The sequence below is a fragment of the Cataglyphis hispanica genome, chromosome 9 (genome assembly GCF_021464435.1).
Source record: "Cataglyphis hispanica isolate Lineage 1 chromosome 9, ULB_Chis1_1.0, whole genome shotgun sequence".
Taxonomy (NCBI): Eukaryota; Metazoa; Arthropoda; class Insecta; order Hymenoptera; family Formicidae; genus Cataglyphis; species Cataglyphis hispanica.
In genome coordinates, this window is record NC_065962.1 from 6,222,727 (window position 1) to 6,245,598 (window position 22,872).

Sequence of the window (22,872 nt, forward strand, 5' to 3'; positions counted from 1 at the left end):
CCTATGGTCCTGCCATTTTGTACGACCGGTGTGTGACTTTAATGTTTTATCTCTCCTTGCGCACACACAAAAATCGCGCGGTAAAATTCACGAGCAATTTTTTTTTCCTCGTTCTATTTTGGCGGAACGATTGGTCGGTGAAAGATTTAGATCCACGTCATCGTGTTTCGTTTGTATAGAGAATTTAAGGACACAATGAAGCTTTCAAGTTGAAGACGGAGTTTTCAGAGATAGAATATATATTCGATTGAACTTGCTTCTTCTAACAACGCAGTTAGTAGTGTTCGCACAATCGCTGCTCTTGTTAGTGTGAACACATAAAAGTCGCGTAGATCAACGAGGATGTCTCTTATTATCATCCCTCGTTGATTTATACGATTTTTACGTCATCGAAGATGTACTTGCGTCTGCAAATAGTTGATTGCAAAACAAGTAAAATAGCTGTGGTATAACAAGTCTCGTCGCTGATCATAGTTTCGATTCAATTTGTTGAAGAGTTTATTGACTTTTCTCTTTTTTTCCTCTTTTTTTTTTTATATATGAAATTAGTCGTGGCTACTTGCAATCAGCATCTGTTGCAATCATGCCATCAAAGGTAAGATACATTAATATTAATCTAATATAATTTTAAGTTTACTTATTATATTATCAAGTAAAATCATTAAATAGTTTAAATGAACAATACTTGGGTTTTATTTCTTGCCTTTAAATTACAGTAAAGTAATACAAAGTGTGGGATGTTGAGATACTAGTGCTCTTTCAGCTGTATAAAAAAAATTTCGAATAAAATGCTAGGTAAAAAACATGTACAACTACAAAATCACAAGAGGCTGAAGAATTGGCATTAGTGAGCGCCGAAATGTTATGTTTTGTATTTATTATAACCCAAAGTATTATTCATTTAGGCCTTTTGATATTAATATTGGAGTAATTAATACTATTACTTTTAACTTTTTTATAATGCAAAAAAATTAATAGAGAGAAGTAAATACATTTAATGTAATGCAGACATTGTTTTTGTTCTTTTGATTTTCAGAAAGAGGTCAAGGCAACTGCGCAAGAACTTGCTTATCGTGAAAAGCACTTTCATGGTATAAATTAATTTTATAATGTAATTTATGTACATAAATTTAGAGTTTTTTTAATTAAATATCAAACAAAGCATTTGTACAACTTTAACAAAAATTATATATATAAAATTGTATATTTATTAGTATTAAAACCTAAACATCGATTATATTATTTTATTACCATTACAAGTAAAATATATTAATAATATTTTTTTGGTATTTATAACACTTTTAAAATTTTCTGTAATAATAAAGATTATGTACTTTATGTCTAGATATTAGAGTTGTTAAAGATAAACAAATAGCATGTACTTCATGTGGCAATGAATTAAGTATTGAGTCAAAAAAAATTTTTTCTCATCCATTGATGGGAATATTACAATGCGAGGTAAGATCTTTTACATTTAGATATTGTTATATTTCATATGTAAAATTCAAATGTTTTTTATTAATTATGTAATAAATATACTTTGTTGTAGACATGTTGGAATAACTTTAAAGAAGTATATGCCGCATTTGAAGATGAAGATGAAGACGAATATCAAAAATATTGTTATATGTGTGGTGATGATAAGAAATTGTATGAATGTGGTGATAAAGACTGCGTCTCGGCATTTTGTAAGGTAAATTCAGCATAATTTTCAACATATATTCATTATACATATTAATTACTCACATACATACACATACAAATATACAACTCACATACATAAATATAAAAATTTTTGATTTTTTATTTTTAGAAATGCATTAAAAGAAATGCAACAATGTCACTATTGAATGCCGAAGAGAAGGATTGGAAATGTTTCATATGTGATCCTAAACCAATCTGGAATCTTAGAGCTATATGCGCTGCAGTAATGGACACTTTTAAGTAAGTATAATTATGGATATAATTGTTGCTTGTGAAATTTACAGTAATCATAAAAGTACATTTTTCTATTAGGTAAATATTGATATATTTTTTAATTTTCAAATAGCACTTTCTAGAAAATGATAAATAAATTTCAATCTTTTTAATCAAAAGGTTAATATTGACATTATATGCTATTTCTTTCCCATAAATTTTTCTTAGAAGCAAAAGGAAATGAATTTGTAGTCATATCTTAAGATACTAGGAAGGAGAAGAAGCCAATTTTAAATTAAATAAATAATAATATGAATAAATAATACAATTATATAAATAATTATATGAATAAATAATACAATTAAATACAATTAAAATAACAAATTAATCAAATGTGCCATTTGAAAATTAAATTCTTGAAAGGGACACATATATGTTTATATATACACTATATATAGTGCACACACACATATATATATATATATATATATATATATATATATATATATATATATGCACAATTTTTTCAGTCCTGATATTATGTATGTTTTATTTCAGTTGTTTTATTGGACGATAAATTAGGATTATTTGAATTTTGAAATTCGTTTATCTTGTATGGATTTAGTTTTTTAATGTCTTCTGCTCTCTCTTTATATATATAATGTTTCATTGAACAATCAAAACAAAGAAATTGTTGTTTCTTTTGTTACGATTGATCAATCAAATACTACTCTATCAACGGAGAAAATTTTGAGAAGCAATCTTGAAAAACAATTATTAAAATAAAAAATTATATAAATACTTTTATGACATAATTTTTCGAAAACTTTCTTATAGTATTCCGTTTCATGAATTTTCAAACATTCTTTGTATATACATATATATATATATATATATATATATATATATATATATATATATATATATATATATATATATATATATATATATATATATATATATATTATATATATATATGTGTGTATATATTACCAGCTGATTGTTACTGTTTATATAAATTGTTTCCAACTAAAACAGATATCAAAGCTTTATATAATCAATAGACAATAATTTAACAATTTTTATATAGATTAAATTGCATGTTCTAATAATGTTCAATGTAGCATGTTTTGTAATTAAATATGTTGTATGATTAATGCTGTTAGTCCGTTCTGTTATAATATAATTTACTAGAAGAAGACTGTTAAGAAAATTATGTTAGAGCAACATAGAAAGAAAAGAAGAGCAAAGTAAAATCTATCGCGTTTCTAGCTACAGGACTGGCTGACAGATACTAAAAGTTTGGGAATAAACAACTTAAAGAAGAATGGGGGACATGCATGTGTACATGATACTCTACCATGTCCACAGAAAAAGAGAAGATATGTACATGGAATGGATCTTCTGTTTCAGAAAGGGTAACAGGAGAAACACCAACAAGATTGAAAGACGTACGTTACCATCTGATATACAAAAATTAAAAAGAGCCAAAGAAGTTCAGAAGAGTATGCGAATGTTATGTGATAGTGAAGAGAGCGGTACTTCTTCTGATGATAAGACATTTGTAACAATGAGATCCAGGCAGAGACTAGACAATCGTCGTCATCTGAAACAAAAAGAAGACCTCAATGGACAAAAAGAGATAGAGGAAGTGAATCTAACAGATTCATCTGAAAACGAAAATCTGTTTAATACAAGCACAAATTTAACATCCTATAAACAAAATAAACAAAAAAAGAGTAGAGGAGATCAAAAAACTAAATCCATACAAGATAGACGAATATCAAAAAATAAAATCTCTAGCGATTCGGATAATAGTTCTATTCATTTATCGTTCAATAAAACTAAACAAAAACGTATAAGTAAATCTATCAGGACTGGAAAGAACATAAATAGCTATAATTCTATAAATTTTTTCGATAGCGAAAGTGACGAGGATGTTTCCACAAATAAAGCGCCAAATATATCTAAGAGTCTTTCAAAGAAAACTACACAAGATAGAAAGAAGGATGTTAATTCTTCTGATGCAAAGTCTACTAAGGACAAGGCGAAAAAGCATCATGATTCAGCTAGCGAATCTGAAGATGAAGATATCAGTAAGGAGCAGAATAGCAAAAGGTTTAATAATAACGAGGAAGAGAAACGCAAGAAAAAATATGATAAGTCATCGAAGAAACATCTTTCCAATATTCAGAAAGATGAATCAGATGCCAGTTCTAGCAAAGAATTTCAGAAAATAAAACTTCAAAAGGTGAATCACAATAAATATTCCATGAGACGATTAGCAGATTTAGAAATAGATTATACTAAGTCGCCTATTGAAGAAAATTCTGCAATTGAAAGCAAAGAAAATATTAATGACCAATTAGATATGAACCTTGATAATGCAAAAGAATTTGTTAGTGATTGTAAAGAAATAGTCTTAAATTTACAAACGTATATAAACTCTGTAGAGCAATTATATGGCAAAAAGGATGAAGAGAAGTTTATGTTGAAAATGATAAAGAAAATTAATAAATTGTGGCCGAGTTTGCAAAAAGTACAGAAGAATTTAACGACATTCTATCAGGTTAAGAGTTCTCAGAAAAGGAAAAGTTTAGCTATCAGGAGATTACCCAAAGAAGTTAATGACGATGAACAATCTTCAGAGAAAATTAACGTACGCGAAAAACGTGCAATGAGCGAGAACAAGATTTGCAACTCCGGAAACGAGCAAGCTGGAAGTAAGAATGTATCTGAATGCGACAGTGAAATATTTTCAGGGGACGAATCGAGAACATTACAGAAGATGCAAATAATTCAGAATAAAATAGACACATCAAATACAGAAAATAATGTAAATGTTAATAACACTGAAAGCGATGATGGAGATAAAGAGTTGATAGATTCGTCAAGGGATGAAGATAATGTGGATAAAAATAATATGGATTTGCAAAATAATTTGTCCAGTTCCCCAGTGCTAAGTGTATCAATAGAGAAAAAGAAAAAAAGCGCAGAACGACCGACTACAAAGCAACTATTTTCAAAAATTAATAATAATGAAACACCATTAACAGATAAAGATAATGATTCTAATGATAAACAGGCTAAATCAGATACTGATGTTCCTGGTAGTGAAATTGAAATTGAAGATTCTCCTTTGAGAAATGGCAATCGAAAGATGATGACACAAAATATCGAGCAAGACGATTCTGCGAACTTAAAGGATATAATCAATGAATCAATGGATCTGTTTGATACATCTTATCATGATGCTTCCAAGGATGCAGAAGAGAACGAAACTGAAGCACAAGAAATGGCTGCAGAAACAAATTGTGATGATCCAAAATCTTTATCCAAAATTAAATCCTTGGATATTTCTTTGCAAGGTGGAATTTTAAATGAAAAAGATAGGACATCTTTTTCACTTTGTGATAATGAAGAGGAGAATTTATTGGATCAGGATAATCAAAAGAAGCTAGCATCTGTATCTGCAACTAGCGAGAAAATTCATAATAATTTGGAAGAACTTGATATATCCGAAAAAACTAACACCGACGATATTGAATCTCTCGATGATGCTGAAGCATTGGCGAAGAAATCTCTCCTAGAATCAGATTCTGACTTGGATAACATATTAGATGTAAATGTAGCTAAATCAATTGAAGGCTTAATTATAGATGATGTTGATCAATCCGGAAAGAGTAACGAAGCGAAAGACGATGATGTTGACGTTAATAGCACCAGCACATTGATATTATCGTCATTTCTAAAAAAGATGAATACTAATATTGAAACTAAAGTTGAAGTCGAGAACAAGAAGGATAATCAACAAACAGATGAGAAATCTCGCGAAGAAACCGGTTCTTTGAATGATGATGCCAAGGCAGAAGAGGCTGCCAAGAAAGTTCTCTTAGAATCAAATTCGGATGATTCTACAATTTTATCATCAGATTCGGAAGAGAATGAAAACAAGAAGACCGAATCAAATTCTTCCAGAGAAAATGACAAATCGAAACAGGCACTTTTAGCATCTTCCAACACTGAAAGTTCCAGTTCCGAGCCAACTATATTAAATGTAGAAGTTGCGAGTCGCCTTTCAAAAAAGTCAAATAATTCTAAACGTAATCACGAACTTGAAAGTGATGGGGACTCAGTAATCTCTAGAATGAAAAGAAAAAGGGTCAAACTCAACAAAAATCATCATCATTGGAACGATAAGAAACTAAAAATGTTTTGCGAAGTTCGTTTAAAACGATTGAGCAGAAAAGAACTTAGACGTTATTCTTATGCGTTACAAAAGTCAAGAGAATATCTGGAACAAAAGAAACTTAAAAGGTATCGGGATTTTTCTCTAAAACCTCTGCTTATTGTCTTGCATAATTTGAAATAATTAACTATTGTTTCATTGAAGAATTTTAAATATTATGTAATTATTTACACATTTATTTAGAACATATTTGCTTGAAATAGTAGAGTTAAATTCTGTATGTGAATATGTGTGTAAGATTATTATTATTTTTTTTATTAATCTTGATTATACTTGTTATTAATTGTTTCTGCCACATAAAAATATTTTTATAATATAAAGATATATATATATATATATAAAGGGTGTCCCACTAAAAGTATCTATCTCCTTTTATTTTTGAAACTAAAAGAGATAGCATAACAAATATATATCAAATTAATGATCCAAACTGAATTCTATCGTGAACATAATGGTTGCTTCCAAAAGTTATTTGTGTTAATGAATTAAGAGATATGCATAATGTTTTATAATAATGTGAATATTTCAACATGAAAAAAATTCTAACGCTGTTCGAAACGAATATATGATGTTGTATATGTTACATATTATATGAGTTTTATCAACTTAAAATATTGGCAACGTTTTTTCTTTTTTGGACTTTTGCGATTTGGCCAACTTTGAGTATTATGATCAAATGACAACATGGCATATATCAATCTTTAATGCACGAATCAGAAGTTGGCCATAATGCAGCACAGAAAGTGAAAAAGTAGACGTCGTCTGCGTTATTTCAAGTCGATAAAACTAGTATAATATGTGAAATATTTATATTATATCATTATAACATTTTGCTTCCTCATAGAGGAAGCTTTGTTTTTGTATTCATTTCAAACAGTGTTACAATTTTTATCATATCAAAATATTTACATTATTATAAAAAAATTAACACAGATAGCTCTTGGAAGTAACTGCTATACTCACAATAGAGTTCATTTTGAATCATTTAATTTGATATATATTTGTTATGATATATTTTTTTTAGTTTAAAAGATGAAAAGAAGTGGCCACTTTTGGTGGAACACTTTGTATATATACACACACACACACACACACACACACACACACATACATACATGTTTTTTTATCATATCTATATATATGATAAAAATTATAGATTATACGTGTGTTATAACAATAAATTGGAAGTTTATATTAGGTGATGAGTTATATTAGATGATTAATATTTTCTACACACAAATATGATTTTATTAGCGTTATCTTTGTCACTACAAGCTACAATTTACAAGATATACAGTGTAATATTTTTGTTATACAATGCAGTGTGCGATTTTTCAAATTCAATGTAGCATTTTCCAACTGGAGAAGATTTACTGTATAAAACTTGTGCAAGATGCATATAAGAGTATAAAGTATAGTTTTCTATTAAAATTTAGGATAAAAATAAAGAACGGAATAATAATGATGCGTTTAATTTTATGAGCACAAACGCAATGATGATATTTAAATTTTTCTCAAAATCTACAAAAATTTAGAAGTTCTTGTAACAAAGTATGTTTTTTAGTCATTAAATATATAAGTTCTTGTATGATTATTTGTTATACACTTTTATATGAACTTCTAGACACTTAATAGACAGTCTCTTCTCTTAAATTAAAAATTCTTTAATTTAACATTAAACATTGTTTATTTTTATTGCAAATTATGAATTTATTTATGAATTTATGATCTTAATAACACGATTAGTATTTGGATCCTTTCTCATGAACTCTGTACATTTTTATTGTAAACTTAATATTCCTTGAGCAAGACAAATCTATTTACACAATAAATTTTTTGTAGCAAAATTTATTACATTAGTTAATTATTATCCTTATTTCCATTGTCCTTTACAGTCTTGTTAATTTGGATAATCTCGAAAAGAAACGAAAGAAAAACACAAAGAAAGATTCCGAAGATTCGTCGATGGATGATGATACGTCCTCAAAAACATCCAAAAGCTTAAATAAACGAAAAGAAAAACAAATAACTAAAGAAGAATCTTTAATGGATTACTTAAAAAAAATAGAGAATGGCGATGTTTCGGTGGATGCAGAAATGGATTCTGGTTCCGACGAATCAATTCATCGAATAGAAAATGTAGATTCTGTGCCTATATCTAATGAAGCTTTAATATCGGAAGCAAATAGAATCGCGAAAGAGAACCTATTAAATTCCTCCGATTCAAATGGTAAGTAATTTATTATTAGTGTATATTTTTTACATCAAGATATTTAAAATTTAAATGTCTGCAACTTGTAAATTTATCGATTTCACCCAAATTAAGAAACATAAGCAGCATTAAATTTATTTATCTATAATCAAAATCGTTTTTTAGTTTTTATTAATTTTAATGATTGCTTCATTTAGATTTCATAAATATAGTGTTCTTGTGTAAAAGCATTTTTACAACACTTTAGTGACATTTACTAATTTTTATCAATTTGAATTTTCTACTTTCATGTTAAAAAAATAATTTAATATTTTTATGTTTTGTATACAATAATTATTTGTATGATCATATAGTTTATTCCGAATATTTTATATTGTGTTATTTAAATCTAGAAAAAGAAGTAATACCACTGGACAGCGATGATGATATAAATAGTGATGATAAAAATGAAAAGGCAGAAGAAAAGGAAAAAAAATACGATAAGAAATCTGAAGAGAAAATTTCAAAGCAAGATGATGTAAGATATTTTTTATGGTTTAATAAAAGACATAAAAAACTAAAGATCACTAACTATTAAAATGAAAGTGCTGCTTCTTAATTATATCGTTTATTATATCGCAAATATCTGTTATATATACAATAAAAAATCAATTGAAAAAGGTATTAATCTCACTCAAAAATATTTTAGGACAAGAAAGAGAAAAATAACAAAAGCAATTGGAGGCGAAATAAGTTACTGACAATGAAATTATCTGATACTGATTCTGATGCTGAAAAACAAAAATGGGATAAAAAACAAGAAAAAATGAAAAAGTTGGAAGGGAATAAGTAAGCTTTTTATTATGTTATCCTATAGACACTGTAGATAACTGAAAATAAAAAATTTTTTTATTTTAATTTTTTACAGTAGCGATTCCGATAATGAAGAAAAGCAGATATGTAAAAAAAAGAAGACCAGACGAAGAATTATAGATTCCGATTCGGATGTTAGGATAACGGATGTTAGTATAGATTCTGATAATTCTTTGAGTGCCAAAGAAAATTCAAACGATGACGCGGAAAAAGAAAAGGAAAAATTAAGACGGAAGAGACGCAAACGCGGCGAGAGCAACTCGTCAGGCACGGATTCTTCGCTTACAGAAAAGTAAATTTATATACATATTATTTTTCTTTATATATCCTTAATCCTGTATCTTTAAATTAATGATATTACGTAATTTGCAGACCAAAACCAAAACGTAAGCGAATTAAGAAAGTAGCATCCGACAGTGATAGCAGTGTCGCAGAAATAAATAATTCGCAAGAGTCCACACCCGGCAAAAATGGTCGAAAAAATATACGAAAAGTTCTGAAAGATAAACAAGTAGCGGAGGACACAAAATTAGCTGCCAAGGAAGAAGAGGAAAGGCTTAAACGTATTGCTGAACGTCAAGCTGTGGTAAATTCTTACATGCATTCAACTTTTATTTATTATTATTATGTACATAGGTATATTTCTTTTTTTCTTTCTCTACATATAGTGTTATCTTTTGTTGTAGTACAATGAAATGTACGAGATGAGACTTGCTGGAGAGGAGAAGGTTGAGAAGCTTGTTTTGGACTTTGATACAGAGACAAAAAAGGAGCTTGTTAGCGTACACGAGGAATTAGTAAAGCGTCTAAAGCCGCATCAAGCGCAGGGTATCAAATTTATGTGGGACGCTTGTTTCGAATCCCTAGAAAGGGTAAAGACTACATCCGGATCTGGATGTATAATCGCGCATTGCATGGGTCTGGGCAAAACACTGCAGGTAATCGCTCTGACGCACACACTTTTGTCTCACGAAGCGACAGGTGTTAAAACAGTACTGATAGTTTGTCCGCTAAGCACAGTGCTTAATTGGTTAAATGAATACAGAACGTGGTTGAATGATCTGGACGATATCGAGGTATATGAATTGACAAAGTGAGTACGAATTTAAATGATACTTGTGCTAATTAAAATTATTTTTCTATCTAAAGCTTTTTTTCTTGTCAAAGAAAATATCGATATAACGTGCGATCTGTGAACTTTTCATGACAGATACTTTGTTGAAAGTAAAAAAAAAACCAAACAACACTTTCAGATTTAAAAAAAATTTTGAAAGAAAGCAACAGTTACAAAGATGGCAAAAGACCGGCGGTGTGATGATTATCGGTTATGAAATGTTCCGTAATCTTACGGGCGCGAATAAAAATATCCGGAAGGGTATGAAAGAAGTGATAGAGGAATGTCTGGTTGATCCAGGCGCGGATCTCGTTGTCTGTGACGAAGGCCATTTATTAAAGAAAGAAGATACTGCATTAAGTAAATGTATGAGAAGAGTGAGAACTTTGAGACGCATAGTACTTACAGGAACACCGCTGCAAAATAATTTAATAGAATGTGAGTACTTTATAAAGGATCCTTGCGACCGTATATTTTTTCAATAAACACGAATATATCATGTGAATCTTATATCTTATATCATGTGAAATTTATAATTTTGCAGATCATTGCATGGTACAGTTTGTTAAACCAAATCTATTAGGTACAAAGAAAGAGTTTTTGAATAGATTTGTAAATCCGATAACGAACGGTCAGTTTGACGATTCTACCGCTTATGATGTTAAATTAATGAAAAAGCGAGCGCATGTGTTGCACAAAATGTTAGAGGGTAGTGTACAGAGGTTTGATTATTCGGTGCTTACACCGTTCCTACCGCCTAAACAGGAATATGTTATTTTTGTCAGATTAACAGACCCACAAATTAAAATGTACCAATATTATTTGGAGAATCTTGCGAGGTATGGATCGCTTGGACTTCATTGGAATTCATATTTTTATCATGTTTTATTCATGTTTTCTTCTATTTTTTATGTAATTTAAAATAATTGTAATTACTTTTCAATTAAACGATACATGTACATATTATGTATACATATCCTTCTTTTTATAGACGTTCCTCTGGTGCAGGAGGAACTCTTTTTGCGGATTTTCAAGCGTTACAAAGGATCTGGACGCACCCTCTAGTTTTGCGTTTGAACGCAGAAAAGATAGAAAAAGCAAATGAGAAAAAAGAACTTTTGAGCGAGTCAGAGGGTTCATTGAAAGATTTCATTCACGATAGTAGTGACTCAGAACGGAGCAGTAGCAGCAGTTCGAGCAGTGATAGTGATGTTGAAGCTATTGATGATGCAAAAGAGAATACAAATATTTCCAAACGTAGAACAAGGAATAATCCTGGTGGCAAGTTTTTATAATAATGTATTTGAGAACAGTATTTCACATAATTTGTAATGTTGAATATAATAAATTAATAAAAAAATTAAATTACTAAAAATGAACGAGACTATACACAATATGTGTATTGAGATAAAAATTGAAAGAATAAAAATGTTAAATAAATCAAATTTTAGAAGAAGAGTCGGAAGAAGAAGTAGAAGAAGAGACTCGAGAGGCAGAATGGTGGTCGCAGTTTGTACAGCCTGAGCATTTCGAAGATATGAGAGTATCTGCTAAATTATTACTTTTTTTTGGAATTCTAAATGAATGTGAACAGATTGGTGATAAAGTGTACGTATTTTACATAAAACAATTATACAAATAACGATTGTGTGTCATTATTATATGTTACATTTTTTTCTTGATAGGCTTTTGTTCTCGCAATCTCTATATTCTCTCACTTTAATTGAGGAATTTCTTCGAAAAATAGACGATCAAACTCAAAATGATACATCTTTGGAGACATTGGATAATCATACCGGAAGTTGGTCCTTAGGTCTTGATTATTTTCGGCTTGATGGTCAAACGTCAGCTGAGAACAGAAATATGTGGTGTAAAATATTTAATAAACCCTCTAATACGAGAGCGAGATTGTTCCTCATATCCACGCGTGCTGGAGGATTGGGAATAAACTTAACTGCGGCTAACAGAGTGATTATATTCGACGCCAGTTGGAATCCCTCTCACGATGTACAAAGCATATTTCGAATATACAGGTATATACTTCTTTTATCACTTTTCATTATTTGATTTTATCATCCATCAAATCAATAATAGTATTATTTTTTGTGGATCTGAGAACCGCGTCTCGATGGATATGTCGAAATTAATAGAATCAATGAGAGATAAGGGAGTGAGGAAAGAACTGATTAAAAAATGGGCTGTAGGGATAGAGAGAGATGAGTAACAGGATGAGGATGGGGAAGGAAATGAAAAAAGAAGCCAGGGAAGAAATAAAGAGACGTGAATTATGAGTTGAAATTATGGGGATGGAGGGAAAATGATAGAAAGATTACAAGAGAGATATTTGAAGTGCATGTCGGACGCTGGGCTATTTGGTCAGAAATAAACAGAGGGAATAAATGAAGCAAATAATAGAAAGAAAGGTGGTTTAAGAACAGATTAGAGGGGAAAAAAAAGGATAGGCTCTGGCAAGGAAGTGTTGAGAGGAAATTAGAATAAAGACGTTATATATAAAGTTATCAATTATTATTCATCAAATCCATCGTTTCTGGTGATTTTCAGATTCGGGCAAAAAAAGCCGTGTTATGTATATCGGTTCCTGGCAGCGGGAACGATGGAAGAAAAGATTTACAATCGTCAAGTCACTAAATTATCGCTTTCGTGTCGAGTTGTGGACGAGCAACAGATTGAACGTCATTATAGCAATCATAATCTAAACGAATTGTATAGTTTTGAAGGATACAGCGATGCGGAGAAACCTACATTAAATTTACCTAAGGATAGACTATTAGCAGAAATATTTCTGAAGTATAAGGATGTCGTGGAAAATTATCACGAACACGATTCCTTATTAGAGAACAAAGTGAGTAATATTTTTTTCATCAGAAAGAAAAAACGTATTTGTATTTATTAATTAATAAATTTACATTTTTAATAGGCCGAGGAAGAATTGGATGAGGAAGAACGCAAACAGGCTTGGCTAGAATATGAAGAGGAAAAGAAGGGAAGACCGCCAATGAATCCAATGTTGAATGTGGCTTATCAAAATAACATGTTACTGCAACAGTATAATATGATGATGAACTCTGGACAGACTGGTTTAATACCTCAAGATATGGCTTTGCATTTCGAGTATGAAAATCTCCAACAGCTTATTCGTAAAGATGTAAGTAATTTTTTTTAGAATACAATTAAAAATACTAAACTGTGCTAACCTTCATGAAAGAATTGTTTGAGTGAATTATTTATAATTATGGATTTATAGTATCCCAATGCAACGCCGGAACAACAAAAAATAATGACGAATCGAGCTCTAATGGAAATGTACAATTATTGGGAAAAACAAGCTACATTAAGCTACTCTAAGCAACCTATCCAGAGAAATCCAGCAACTACATCGGTATTGGTCCACTTTATCCTATCTCTATTAATACGTTGACTGCCACGTGAATTTTATGTTTTATCCTTGAACAATAAATGTGTTAAAATATTATTATTAACAACATTGAGAGAGAGATGATTTTTAATAAGTTAATCTTGAGAATAGTGGCTGCAATATAATGTTTCTCTCTTTCCCTTTCTAAAGCGTTTTTAAATAATTCCACAGTATATTTTACGATGTAAAAAATGTATAAATTTTTATAACGCACGATATTTTACAGAACTTTCAACAAAGACCAATGATCGTACCACATGCTGCGAGCAATAGCAATACAAATGTGAGCATAACTTTATATATATATATTGAGTCAAACATTCCATATATATATACATACATACATACATATATATATATATATATATATATATATATACATACATACATACATATATATATATATATATATAAATTTAAATATATTTATTATTTCTTTGTATTTTGTATAGCAACAAGTCTCACAACTGAATCAATTACTCACATCGTCGGGGCAATCAGGAAATTATATAAACGTGAACAAATCCGCACAACCAAACATGGCGAAGAGGGGAGATTTATTACCAAACCCATTTACATATCAAAACACTCTGTCGAATAACAATGCAGGCGGAAAAACAAACGATGATATAATTGAAGTATATATATGCTGCTATATACAGCTTTATTTGTGTTCACTGACAATTGAAAGTGATACATTATTTGAATTTATAGGTGATACCTACTACAAGTAACGCTGGTGTGTCAAACGTACAAGGAGCGATACAACCAACTAATAACAATAAGAATCAAGAGGAGTAGAATTCCCACACTTAATAATTCGTATGAATTATACAGTTGGTAAGTGATATGGAAGTCGATACATCATGAGGCGAAATACAAGTCGTATACGAAGGTATTATTTACATTTTATATATTGATTTCCTATGTAATATAAAAAAATATTATAATCTTTTTTATATTATTAAGTTCGATTATATATTATTAATTTCATGTATGTGTAAACCATAAATGGCGTATTTATATAATAGACAAAATTTTATTGCGTACAGATTGTGTAGTGCAAAATAATGTAGTCAATTGCATTTGGAAATGTATTTCTCGCGAGCTTTTTGCAGAATGAGGCTTTACTTTATATAAGTAACGTCTTTAGTTTACATAAGAGACATGTTTAGGAAAACTCTCATATACATTACAGTTTTTTAATCCATTACAGTTTTTTAATCCATCAATTAAAGTACATTTGAATCTATTTTCATTTTTCTGTTTCATTAGATATATATTTATTAGATGTGTATATATAGAGTATCTATTTTCCAAACATTTTTATAGATATATACACATACATTTACAACAAATATTCTATATATTTATTTACTTTTTTTATGGCAAACAGAATAGGAGCACTCATATTACATATTTGTTTTTTTACTATGTTAATTGTATTAATAATCAATAATTTATTGATTTCATATCACACACACACACACACACACAGAGAGAGAGAGAGAGAGAGAGAGAGATATAAATCTCATAAATATTTAAGATAGAGATATAACACATAGAGAGGTATTAAACATTGCTTTGATATATCCTAAAATTTTTAGTATCTTGGAAGAGCGTTTCTCCATCCATTTTTTAACAACGATCTAAGATATTTCTTCGTGTTTAACATTTTCAGCGAGGCTGCTATATTAAAATCTTCCGCCCGATCAGTTCTGTGATCGTATAATTCTTCTGCGATAATAATGTCCCAATCTGGTTTACATGTTTCGTGCGCAAATGGTATCCACGCTGTGTAACGATAATTGCTAGTTTTCAAAGTGTAACCCATTATAGTTATCTCCTTCAAACGAGGTTTATCACTGTTGGGACGAAGCGTAGGCTGTATTCCTGGTCTCGGATATTGACTGAAGGCTGCTCTTTTCCAAGATACATTCTAAAATTTTTGCAAATGTACAAGAAAGATAAATCCTTGTTTTGTACAAAAAAAAAAAAAATTATTTGGAATAAAAATATATGCCTTACCTGACATCTTAACGTACTTTCTACGAGTGGTAGGAGCGTAAAACCCTCGCTACAAGGATCGGATGCTTTCTTTCGAGAAATAGTGATAGTTTTTGAGCGCATTCGATAATTTTCATTGACATTTTGACATATTGGCACGGGAACACCCGCCAGATCCGCAATCGTCGGAAATATATCTACGAGTTCTACGATAGCATTCGTAACTCGACAATATTTTCTTTTCAGCTTTTTAGACATATGTAACGTGCTGCTTTTTACAGATTTCTTATATCTTTGTCGAACGTAAGTCTCCAAGATCATTCTTTTATACCCTTTTGTAATATATTTTGTATTTCTCCAAATGCCGATTTCCCTTTCATCAGATATCATGTACTTCGAATCTGTTTTATCTCTCATTTCATCATAATTTGTAATAATGTGCGTTATATTATATCTTCCATTATGCATAGATCTAGCGTAATTATCAGTATCAAACGTGACTGTCGGAATCGATATTATCAGAGGTACGTGTACAGCAACGTCGAAATTACTATATTTAGACCAAATAGCGTGCTCTCCAAGTGCCCAACCTGTGCGTTTGATGTTAAATTAATATAACTGCATGCGTACTTCATCGATTGAAAAAAAAACGTACCGTGATCCGATGTTAATATTACGATAGTATTCTCTCGAATCCTCGAAACATGTAGCTGGTGTATAAGCTTGCCGATCATATTGTCGACGTAAGATACGGCTGCATAGTACGATTGGATAATTAGTTTCCCATACTTCTCTGAAAATGATAATTGGGAAATAATAAAGAAAAATGTAGATGCGCGATATATGTTTATAAATATGAAATAAATATATCGATCAATAAGATATATATACCTGGTATCCTTTCCCATGGAAATTTCAATTTCAATTTCGCCATATCCTTCCTCCATCGTAGGTCGGTCCAGGGATTATAAGCGACGTTATTTACATTATTCGGCCATAGGTACGGCTCGGGCATTTTGAACTTCCATATAGGATGATATTCTGTGTATTATGCTTCTTTCAGATATGTCCTTATTGTAAAGAAAATGACTTGAAATTAATATCTAATTTATTATCGATATAAAATGTACTTAGATAGCGTTCAGGATACTTCAACGGTATGTGAGGCTTTTGAAAACCGACAGCAAGAAAGAAGGGATTGCCATCTCCTTTGTGCTCATGTATGAATTTCCTCGCTTCTCGTAATGTCTCGATATCGGGTAATGTTTTATTTGGCATGGCTGATACACGTACCGGACATACCTGTGTAAACATAATCCATAATAGATTTGTGTGTCAACTGTAACATATACATAGAACAAATATCTCATTAAATATTACAATATTCGTAGCTGCTTCCGATTGCGGGTTTGTCTTACAAACGGGAGCATTTTTGTACCGATCTGTATATGGATGAAAAGGCTTCTCGGTCCACGAATAAGGACTGTCGTCTGATCCATTAGAACTTATACCTTTAATAAAAATCTATGTACTTGCGTAAACCAGTGCATTTTGTTGTTCACATTATTTTAACTTGCATTTGCATTTTGCATTCACATAACATATAATTTTAATATTACACAGTGTCTACGAAATATGCATTCATATAACATATAATTTTAGTACTACAGACTGTCTGCAAAAATATAGAAATCCTCGGATTCTCAGGAAATTTTTTTACCTGAAAAAATCAGGGAACTCTCATGGAATTTTGTTGGGACACAAGAAATTAAAAAAAAATCTCTTTAATAATTTTGCTTTTATATGTAAGCAGTAGATAATCTGCCAATAAGCCATGTTGTGAATTATTGTTGTAAAATTTTTCATTTGCATAACATTTAAATTTTTTTATATTTCTTAATAATTTTATTTTTTATATTATTGAAAATTACAATAAAAAATATGTATATTGCATATTCAATATTTTGTTAAAAAATTAAATAAGAGATAGATATATATTTATATTTTTCAAACACATTTCTAATTTGGTTTATTGAATAGAATTTTTTAAAGAATTCCTCGAATCCCAATAAAATTCCATAAGAATTTTCTGATTTTTTCCAGATTCCAAAAAAATCCTTGAAAGTTTCAAGGATTTTTTCATCTTTTTCTAGGAAGTGGATCTGCATCTAATTTTTTACTTTACCTGGATGAAATACTTTTCCTATGGACATTGTAGTGTATCCATTGTTTTTCAAATGCTCCGGTAACGTGGTATAATTACCAACTTTTTCACGCCAATAACTGTAAAAATCATAAAGCCGAAGAGTATCTGGTCTTTTACTTGTCAGAAATGAATTTCTGCTGGGCGCGCACAAGGCTTGCTGCAACGAAAAATCCAATTCTCAAATGAAAAATAAGACGAAATCATTGAAATCGATTATATTTTCAGAGATTATATTTTACCTGCGCGAATGCCTCGGTAAAAATGATACTATCTTTGGCCAAGGCATCTATATACGGCGTATATGCATTAATATCACCGTAACATCCCAAAGCGGTCCTTAGATCGTCGACAATGATCAGTAAAAAATTCGGACGTGTTGCGGCGATATGTATCAGCGTAATTACAATTAAATTGATGCAGGTCAACATCTTGCGATTAGTTTACAATACAGCTTAGATATGGAGAATGCATTAACATCTTAATTCTGTCCTCCGGATTTTTAAATCACATCAAAAAATATTTCCGTTTTCTAAATGAGAAAATGGTAAATATAGTAAATTCCCCCCTCCCCTTGTTCCCACCTAGACAGCACACAATATTTATAAAATGTATAAATATTTATACTTATTTGAATATTTTAAAAATATTTTTATGATCTTAGATTTAATAAATCATAAAGATTTTATCATAAATATTATAAAAATGTTTATAAAAATATTGAGAAATATTTGCAAAATATTACTGCAAATATATATTTTTATTTTTTATTTTATCATAAATATTATAGAAGATATTTAATCTATATTTTTATAATATATCGAATAAAGTTTTTATGATTTTTTCTCTGAATGTATACAAATAAAATATATATAAAATAATTATATTCATTTAATAAAAATAAATAGTAAACAAACGGCCCGAGTGTGCGCGCCGATAATAACATTTCTGTCATTCAGGAAAGCAGATAAAAAATCGGTGCCAATTGCCAGTGCAAACATCACATATTATATATATATATATATATATATATATATATATATATATATATATATATATTCATGAGGGAAAAAAGGAGGGGGGATCATCGCAATTGTACGGGAAAAAAAATCTGAATTATACCCAGTCATTTACCCCCCTCCTCCCCCCAGTTTTCTTAAAACGATCGCGAGCGGCGCTCGTGTCCCGATCGCGACCGATGCCGTCTCTCCGCTCCTCTCCGCATCCGCCTTCCCCTGCCATTGAATCAGCTGATTATTGTTTTCGTTCTTCCGACACACGAAGCAGTAGGTAGTCCTCCAGTGGCGTGGCGCGACGTCGGCGCATGGTACATATATATATATACATATATATACATATACGTATTGTACATATATACCTACATATATATATATATATACGTATCCAATGCTGTAACGTAACCAGTGGCGAATCCGCGCCCGCGAATTTCGCCCGCTTCGCTTCGCGAGGAACCTCTCCGTGTGTGAAAGGGTGGGCGGAACGCGCGTCTTCGGTTCATCGGATAGATCGCGATCGTGCGTACACGCGTGTGTTGCGTCGTATTAATAGTCCGCGTCTCTAAAATATAGCTGGCGGAAACTGGCTGGCACGAGAAACGACGCGTAGTGCGAGCCTCGCGTTTTTTTCCCTCCCGAGGGAGAAGAAAAAAGAATCGCTCGAGGAGATTGACGTTTCTCGCGCGCGCAGTGACATCATCAGCCACTGTCGTCCGCTGGGTTGTCAGTCGCTCGCGGAATGACGCAGTAGACGGTGGTGCTCGCGGAGTGCAGTGGCGGACTGTCTCTTTCTCTCTCTCTCTCTCTCTCACTTTCTCTCTTCCCTCTCTCTCCTCACGCACGATGAGAAAACACGGTGGAGTCTCGCGGTGAAGTAAGTTCTCGTTTCACGACGATCGATCACGACCGAGCGATCAGGTCCGAGCACGCGCCGATAATAAAAGCGATGATAAGCGCGAGATACTCCCTTATTCGTGCGACTCTCCAACGACAAATTTTTTCCCTTCCCCGTCGTATATAAAATATACCGGAGATCGAACGGTGGAGAATCTTTCCGCGCGCGCTCGCGTAGCTTTTTTTAACGCGGTTGCGTAAACGCTTCACGACGCGTATACGTCAAATCGAAGTACGCGTCATCCGCTCCCAGTCCGTGTTCGTCGTCATCCCTCTTTCTCGCTGCCGCGATTTCACATCCTCTATCTATCCTCTGTAAAAGCCTTTATAAATTCGAGACGAGACTGTGTGCCCATCCCCAACCTTCCTCTTCGTTCATGACTTTCTCGTCGATTGTCCCTGAGCGCGCATTCCACGCACAGCTGTCCGCTCGCGTTGTGCAACAACACGCATCCCTCCATCTCTCTCCCTCCTTACGGCAACGGCTGGCAAAATAGACTACTCCCCCTCCCCCTTTACTTCTCCCTCCCCTCCTCTCGCTCTACGTCCCGTCCATTCCCACCGACTAGCCAATGCACTTTCCCACTTTTCGTGAACGTTGAATAATGTACCGCCGTGACGACGACGACGCTCCGTGGAGTTTTGTCGTCGTCACCGTCGACGACGACGACGACTACGATTGTGCTGATGATCGCGCGACGACGAACGCCGAGTCGCGAATAGTAATGTCCATGACTTGCCTAGTCGAAGCCTAGCTCCGAGTTGTTGTAGTGGTGGTGGTGGTGGTGGTGGTGGTGGTGGTGATGATGATGTCGGTGATGGTGTACATACCTTGAACGAGGGTTCTTTGTCCTCATCCGCGAGCGAGAATTATGCGAAACGGCACGATATTCGTATCGCGCGTATCATTCCTTTGTTCGTTCGCCACGTAAAAGGGAAAATATAATTTCTCTCCCTCCTAATAGTTTTTTTTTGTTTTTGTTTTTTTTTCTCATGACATTCCGGAATCCGATCACTCGTCGTTTACATCGAGACGCATTAGCAAGGGCACGCAAGTGTGTCTTTCCTTTGTCTTTCCGTTCGCGTTTCTGTGCCCCGTTGATATTGTTGCAAAGGTCGTGATTGCGCGATGTCAAGCTTCTCTTTCGTACAGTTTGCGAATTCTGTGGCAGTTATTTAAATTGTTATATCGTACGTCTTGGATGTAATTGACGATATAAAATGCGAGATTAATTAAACATCATAACACTTTACAATCGCTTTTTATGAACAACTTACATAATTTGTTGGAACTAAAATTTTTTAAGCAAAATCAATTATAATTTATTCTGCTACTGTAAATTAAATTCTTTTATGATATCTTAAATACTTGAAAATTTTTAATAACATATATATGCTATTAAATCTAAGAAAATATAACTTTTAAAAAAATATTAAACATATATAAAAAGTTCTTTATTTTAAAATATTTACAATTTCTTTAAATTAAAGATATATATATTATTTTTAATTTAACAGATACTGTATATCTTTCTTTAGTTTATATTTAAAATGTATTAAAAACTAATATATTTCATGTAAGAATAACAGGATTGTATTATTTTTACAGGTAGGTAAAATTAATTTGGAAATAAAAAATGTCTGCGGAATCACCAAGGCGAGGTGCGCATAAAGGAGCTCAAATTGTTTCACCTCAGCCCATAGTTGACAGATCGATTATTGATAGCGTTGCTGGAATTATCAATGATATAGTACCACAGGTATATATTTGTTAATTTTTGAATACTTCTTAGATATTGTAGAATCTATATTTAAATATTTTATATATTATTTCTCTCTGTTTATAGGGATATGCAGGAGCATCTAACTCTGATAATAAGGAAACCATATCATGGGCGCGATTTGAATACGCGGATATAAATGATCCTGCTTTGTATCCTGATTACAATGAAGGTTCCAATACACCACCATTATTATTGGTGCTAGGATATACAGTTGGCGTTCAGGTGAGTGATTTATGTCAATTTAAAATTACCTTATTAAATACTTGATGTATTGATTGTTGATTTTTGCTTTTTTCATCTTTTCTATACATATTTAACGCAATGCATTGTTTGTGATAATCATTAAATTGTAAAGGTTATTATTAATATAATCATTAATTATAATAGGTATGGCTCATAGCAGCGACGGGAGAGGCAACGGAAGTTCTATCATGGCGGCAAGGCGTGATTCGTACTCTTCGAGTTCTACCAAATCCAAAGACTGATGACGAACACGTCGACGAATTCGAAGCGAAACGGCCGATGGTAGCGGTCTGCTCCGAGCCGGATTCGACTCTTCCGGGACCAAAATTTTGCGATGTCAACTTCATCTCCTTGAAGACTGGCGAGCCGGTGCATAGCGTAGGATTTAAAAATCCTGTTTGCGACGTGCTGGCAAACAAGCGGTCTGTGGTCGTAACGTTATTAGAAAAAATTGCGGTCTTCGATGCCAGAACATTGCAAAATAATATAACAATCACTACCTGCTATGCCAGCCCTGGCCCAAATCCAAATCCTGTCGCTTTAGGAACACGATGGCTCGCTTACAGGTACGGAAATTTTATTCTACGCATATTAACGTAGAAAAGTTGTCTATTAAATCTGGAATTTTCAGAATTTTGGAAAAATTAGAAAATTCTCATAGAATATTATTGGAATATGAAAAATTTTTAAAAATTCTCTTGGATAAAATTTTGCTTTCATAATGTGAATAGTTAACAAGTCAAGCAAATTATGCATTTAAAATATAAATATATATCTTTTTTTGTTTATATGTATAATGTCTTAAAATATTGAATATGCAATACATATTTTTAATTTTTTGATAAAAAGATGAATATTTTATGCAAGTGAAAAATGCTTATCTTATGAAAGTTATTTAGTTATTTTTTTACATTTACAAATATAGCATTTGAAACTTAAAAGATT

General features: G+C 31.8%; 3 protein-coding genes across 12 annotated transcripts in view; 2 read left to right on the forward strand and 1 right to left on the reverse strand.

Annotated features, from left to right (window-relative positions):
• On the forward strand, positions 1 to 15,199 carry LOC126851939 (transcriptional regulator ATRX homolog). 2 transcript variants are annotated; one of them, XM_050596277.1, is made up of 23 exons: positions 1 to 595; positions 1,037 to 1,091; positions 1,346 to 1,458; positions 1,550 to 1,693; positions 1,814 to 1,944; positions 3,331 to 6,234; positions 8,062 to 8,396; positions 8,771 to 8,895; positions 9,067 to 9,206; positions 9,286 to 9,522; positions 9,603 to 9,816; positions 9,917 to 10,323; positions 10,484 to 10,782; positions 10,889 to 11,183; positions 11,336 to 11,625; positions 11,796 to 11,952; positions 12,030 to 12,377; positions 12,907 to 13,207; positions 13,283 to 13,510; positions 13,610 to 13,744; positions 14,007 to 14,063; positions 14,233 to 14,418; positions 14,495 to 15,199. In XM_050596277.1, exons 1-23 carry the CDS (start codon positions 584 to 586, stop codon positions 14,579 to 14,581), a joined length of 7,200 nt encoding a protein of 2,399 aa, XP_050452234.1. In that variant the 5' UTR covers positions 1 to 583; the 3' UTR covers positions 14,582 to 15,199. The 2 variants fall into 2 exon arrangements, with proteins under 2 accessions (XP_050452234.1, XP_050452235.1); XM_050596278.1 differs by having other exon boundaries at positions 2 to 595; positions 3,841 to 6,234.
• On the reverse strand, positions 14,979 to 20,827 carry LOC126851977 (iduronate 2-sulfatase). Of its 3 annotated transcripts, none has more exons than XM_050596391.1 (9): positions 20,732 to 20,827; positions 18,233 to 18,522; positions 17,973 to 18,150; positions 17,168 to 17,298; positions 16,918 to 17,089; positions 16,679 to 16,828; positions 16,443 to 16,580; positions 15,809 to 16,377; positions 14,979 to 15,719 (listed from the first exon to the last, which is right to left on the reverse strand). In XM_050596391.1, the coding sequence occupies exons 2-9, from the start codon at positions 18,419 to 18,421 to the stop codon at positions 15,384 to 15,386; spliced, it is 1,863 nt and encodes a 620-aa protein (XP_050452348.1). In that variant the 5' UTR covers positions 18,422 to 18,522; positions 20,732 to 20,827; the 3' UTR covers positions 14,979 to 15,383. The 3 variants fall into 3 exon arrangements, with proteins under 3 accessions (XP_050452348.1, XP_050452349.1, XP_050452350.1); XM_050596392.1 differs by lacking the exon at positions 20,732 to 20,827 and adding an exon at positions 20,512 to 20,609; XM_050596393.1 differs by having other exon boundaries at positions 15,484 to 16,377.
• LOC126851944 (uncharacterized) overlaps positions 19,054 to 22,872 on the forward strand; it is a 26,435-nt gene continuing 22,616 nt past the window's right edge. For 4 of the 7 annotated variants that reach the window (XM_050596291.1, XM_050596292.1, XM_050596286.1 and 1 more), the window contains exons 1-4: positions 19,329 to 19,880; positions 21,510 to 21,660; positions 21,748 to 21,906; positions 22,072 to 22,493. In XM_050596291.1, coding sequence (XP_050452248.1) covers positions 21,538 to 21,660; positions 21,748 to 21,906; positions 22,072 to 22,493 — 704 coding nt within the window. In that variant the 5' untranslated portion in view covers positions 19,329 to 19,880; positions 21,510 to 21,537. The other 3 variants (XM_050596288.1, XM_050596287.1, XM_050596289.1) reach the window with 3 other exon arrangements.

What these genes read in the sequence shown, in the direction of transcription:
- LOC126851939 (XM_050596277.1), top strand. An exon ending in TATTTGGAGAATCTTGCGAG is followed by an intron (nt 11,184 to 11,335) that starts GTATGGATCGCT and finishes TTCTTTTTATAG; the next exon opens with ACGTTCCTCTGGTGCAGGAG. An exon ending in AACAGCTTATTCGTAAAGAT is followed by an intron (nt 13,511 to 13,609) that starts GTAAGTAATTTT and finishes ATGGATTTATAG; the next exon opens with TATCCCAATGCAACGCCGGA.
- LOC126851977 (XM_050596391.1), bottom strand. Translation starts at nt 18,421, where the DNA reads ATGTTGACCTGCATCAATTTAATTGTAATTACGCTGATACATATCGCC. An exon ending in TTACCGAGGCATTCGCGCAG is followed by an intron (nt 18,151 to 18,232) that starts GTAAAATATAAT and finishes TTTTCGTTGCAG; the next exon opens with CAAGCCTTGTGCGCGCCCAG. An exon ending in GTATCCTGAACGCTATCTAA is followed by an intron (nt 16,829 to 16,917) that starts GTACATTTTATA and finishes CATAATACACAG; the next exon opens with AATATCATCCTATATGGAAG.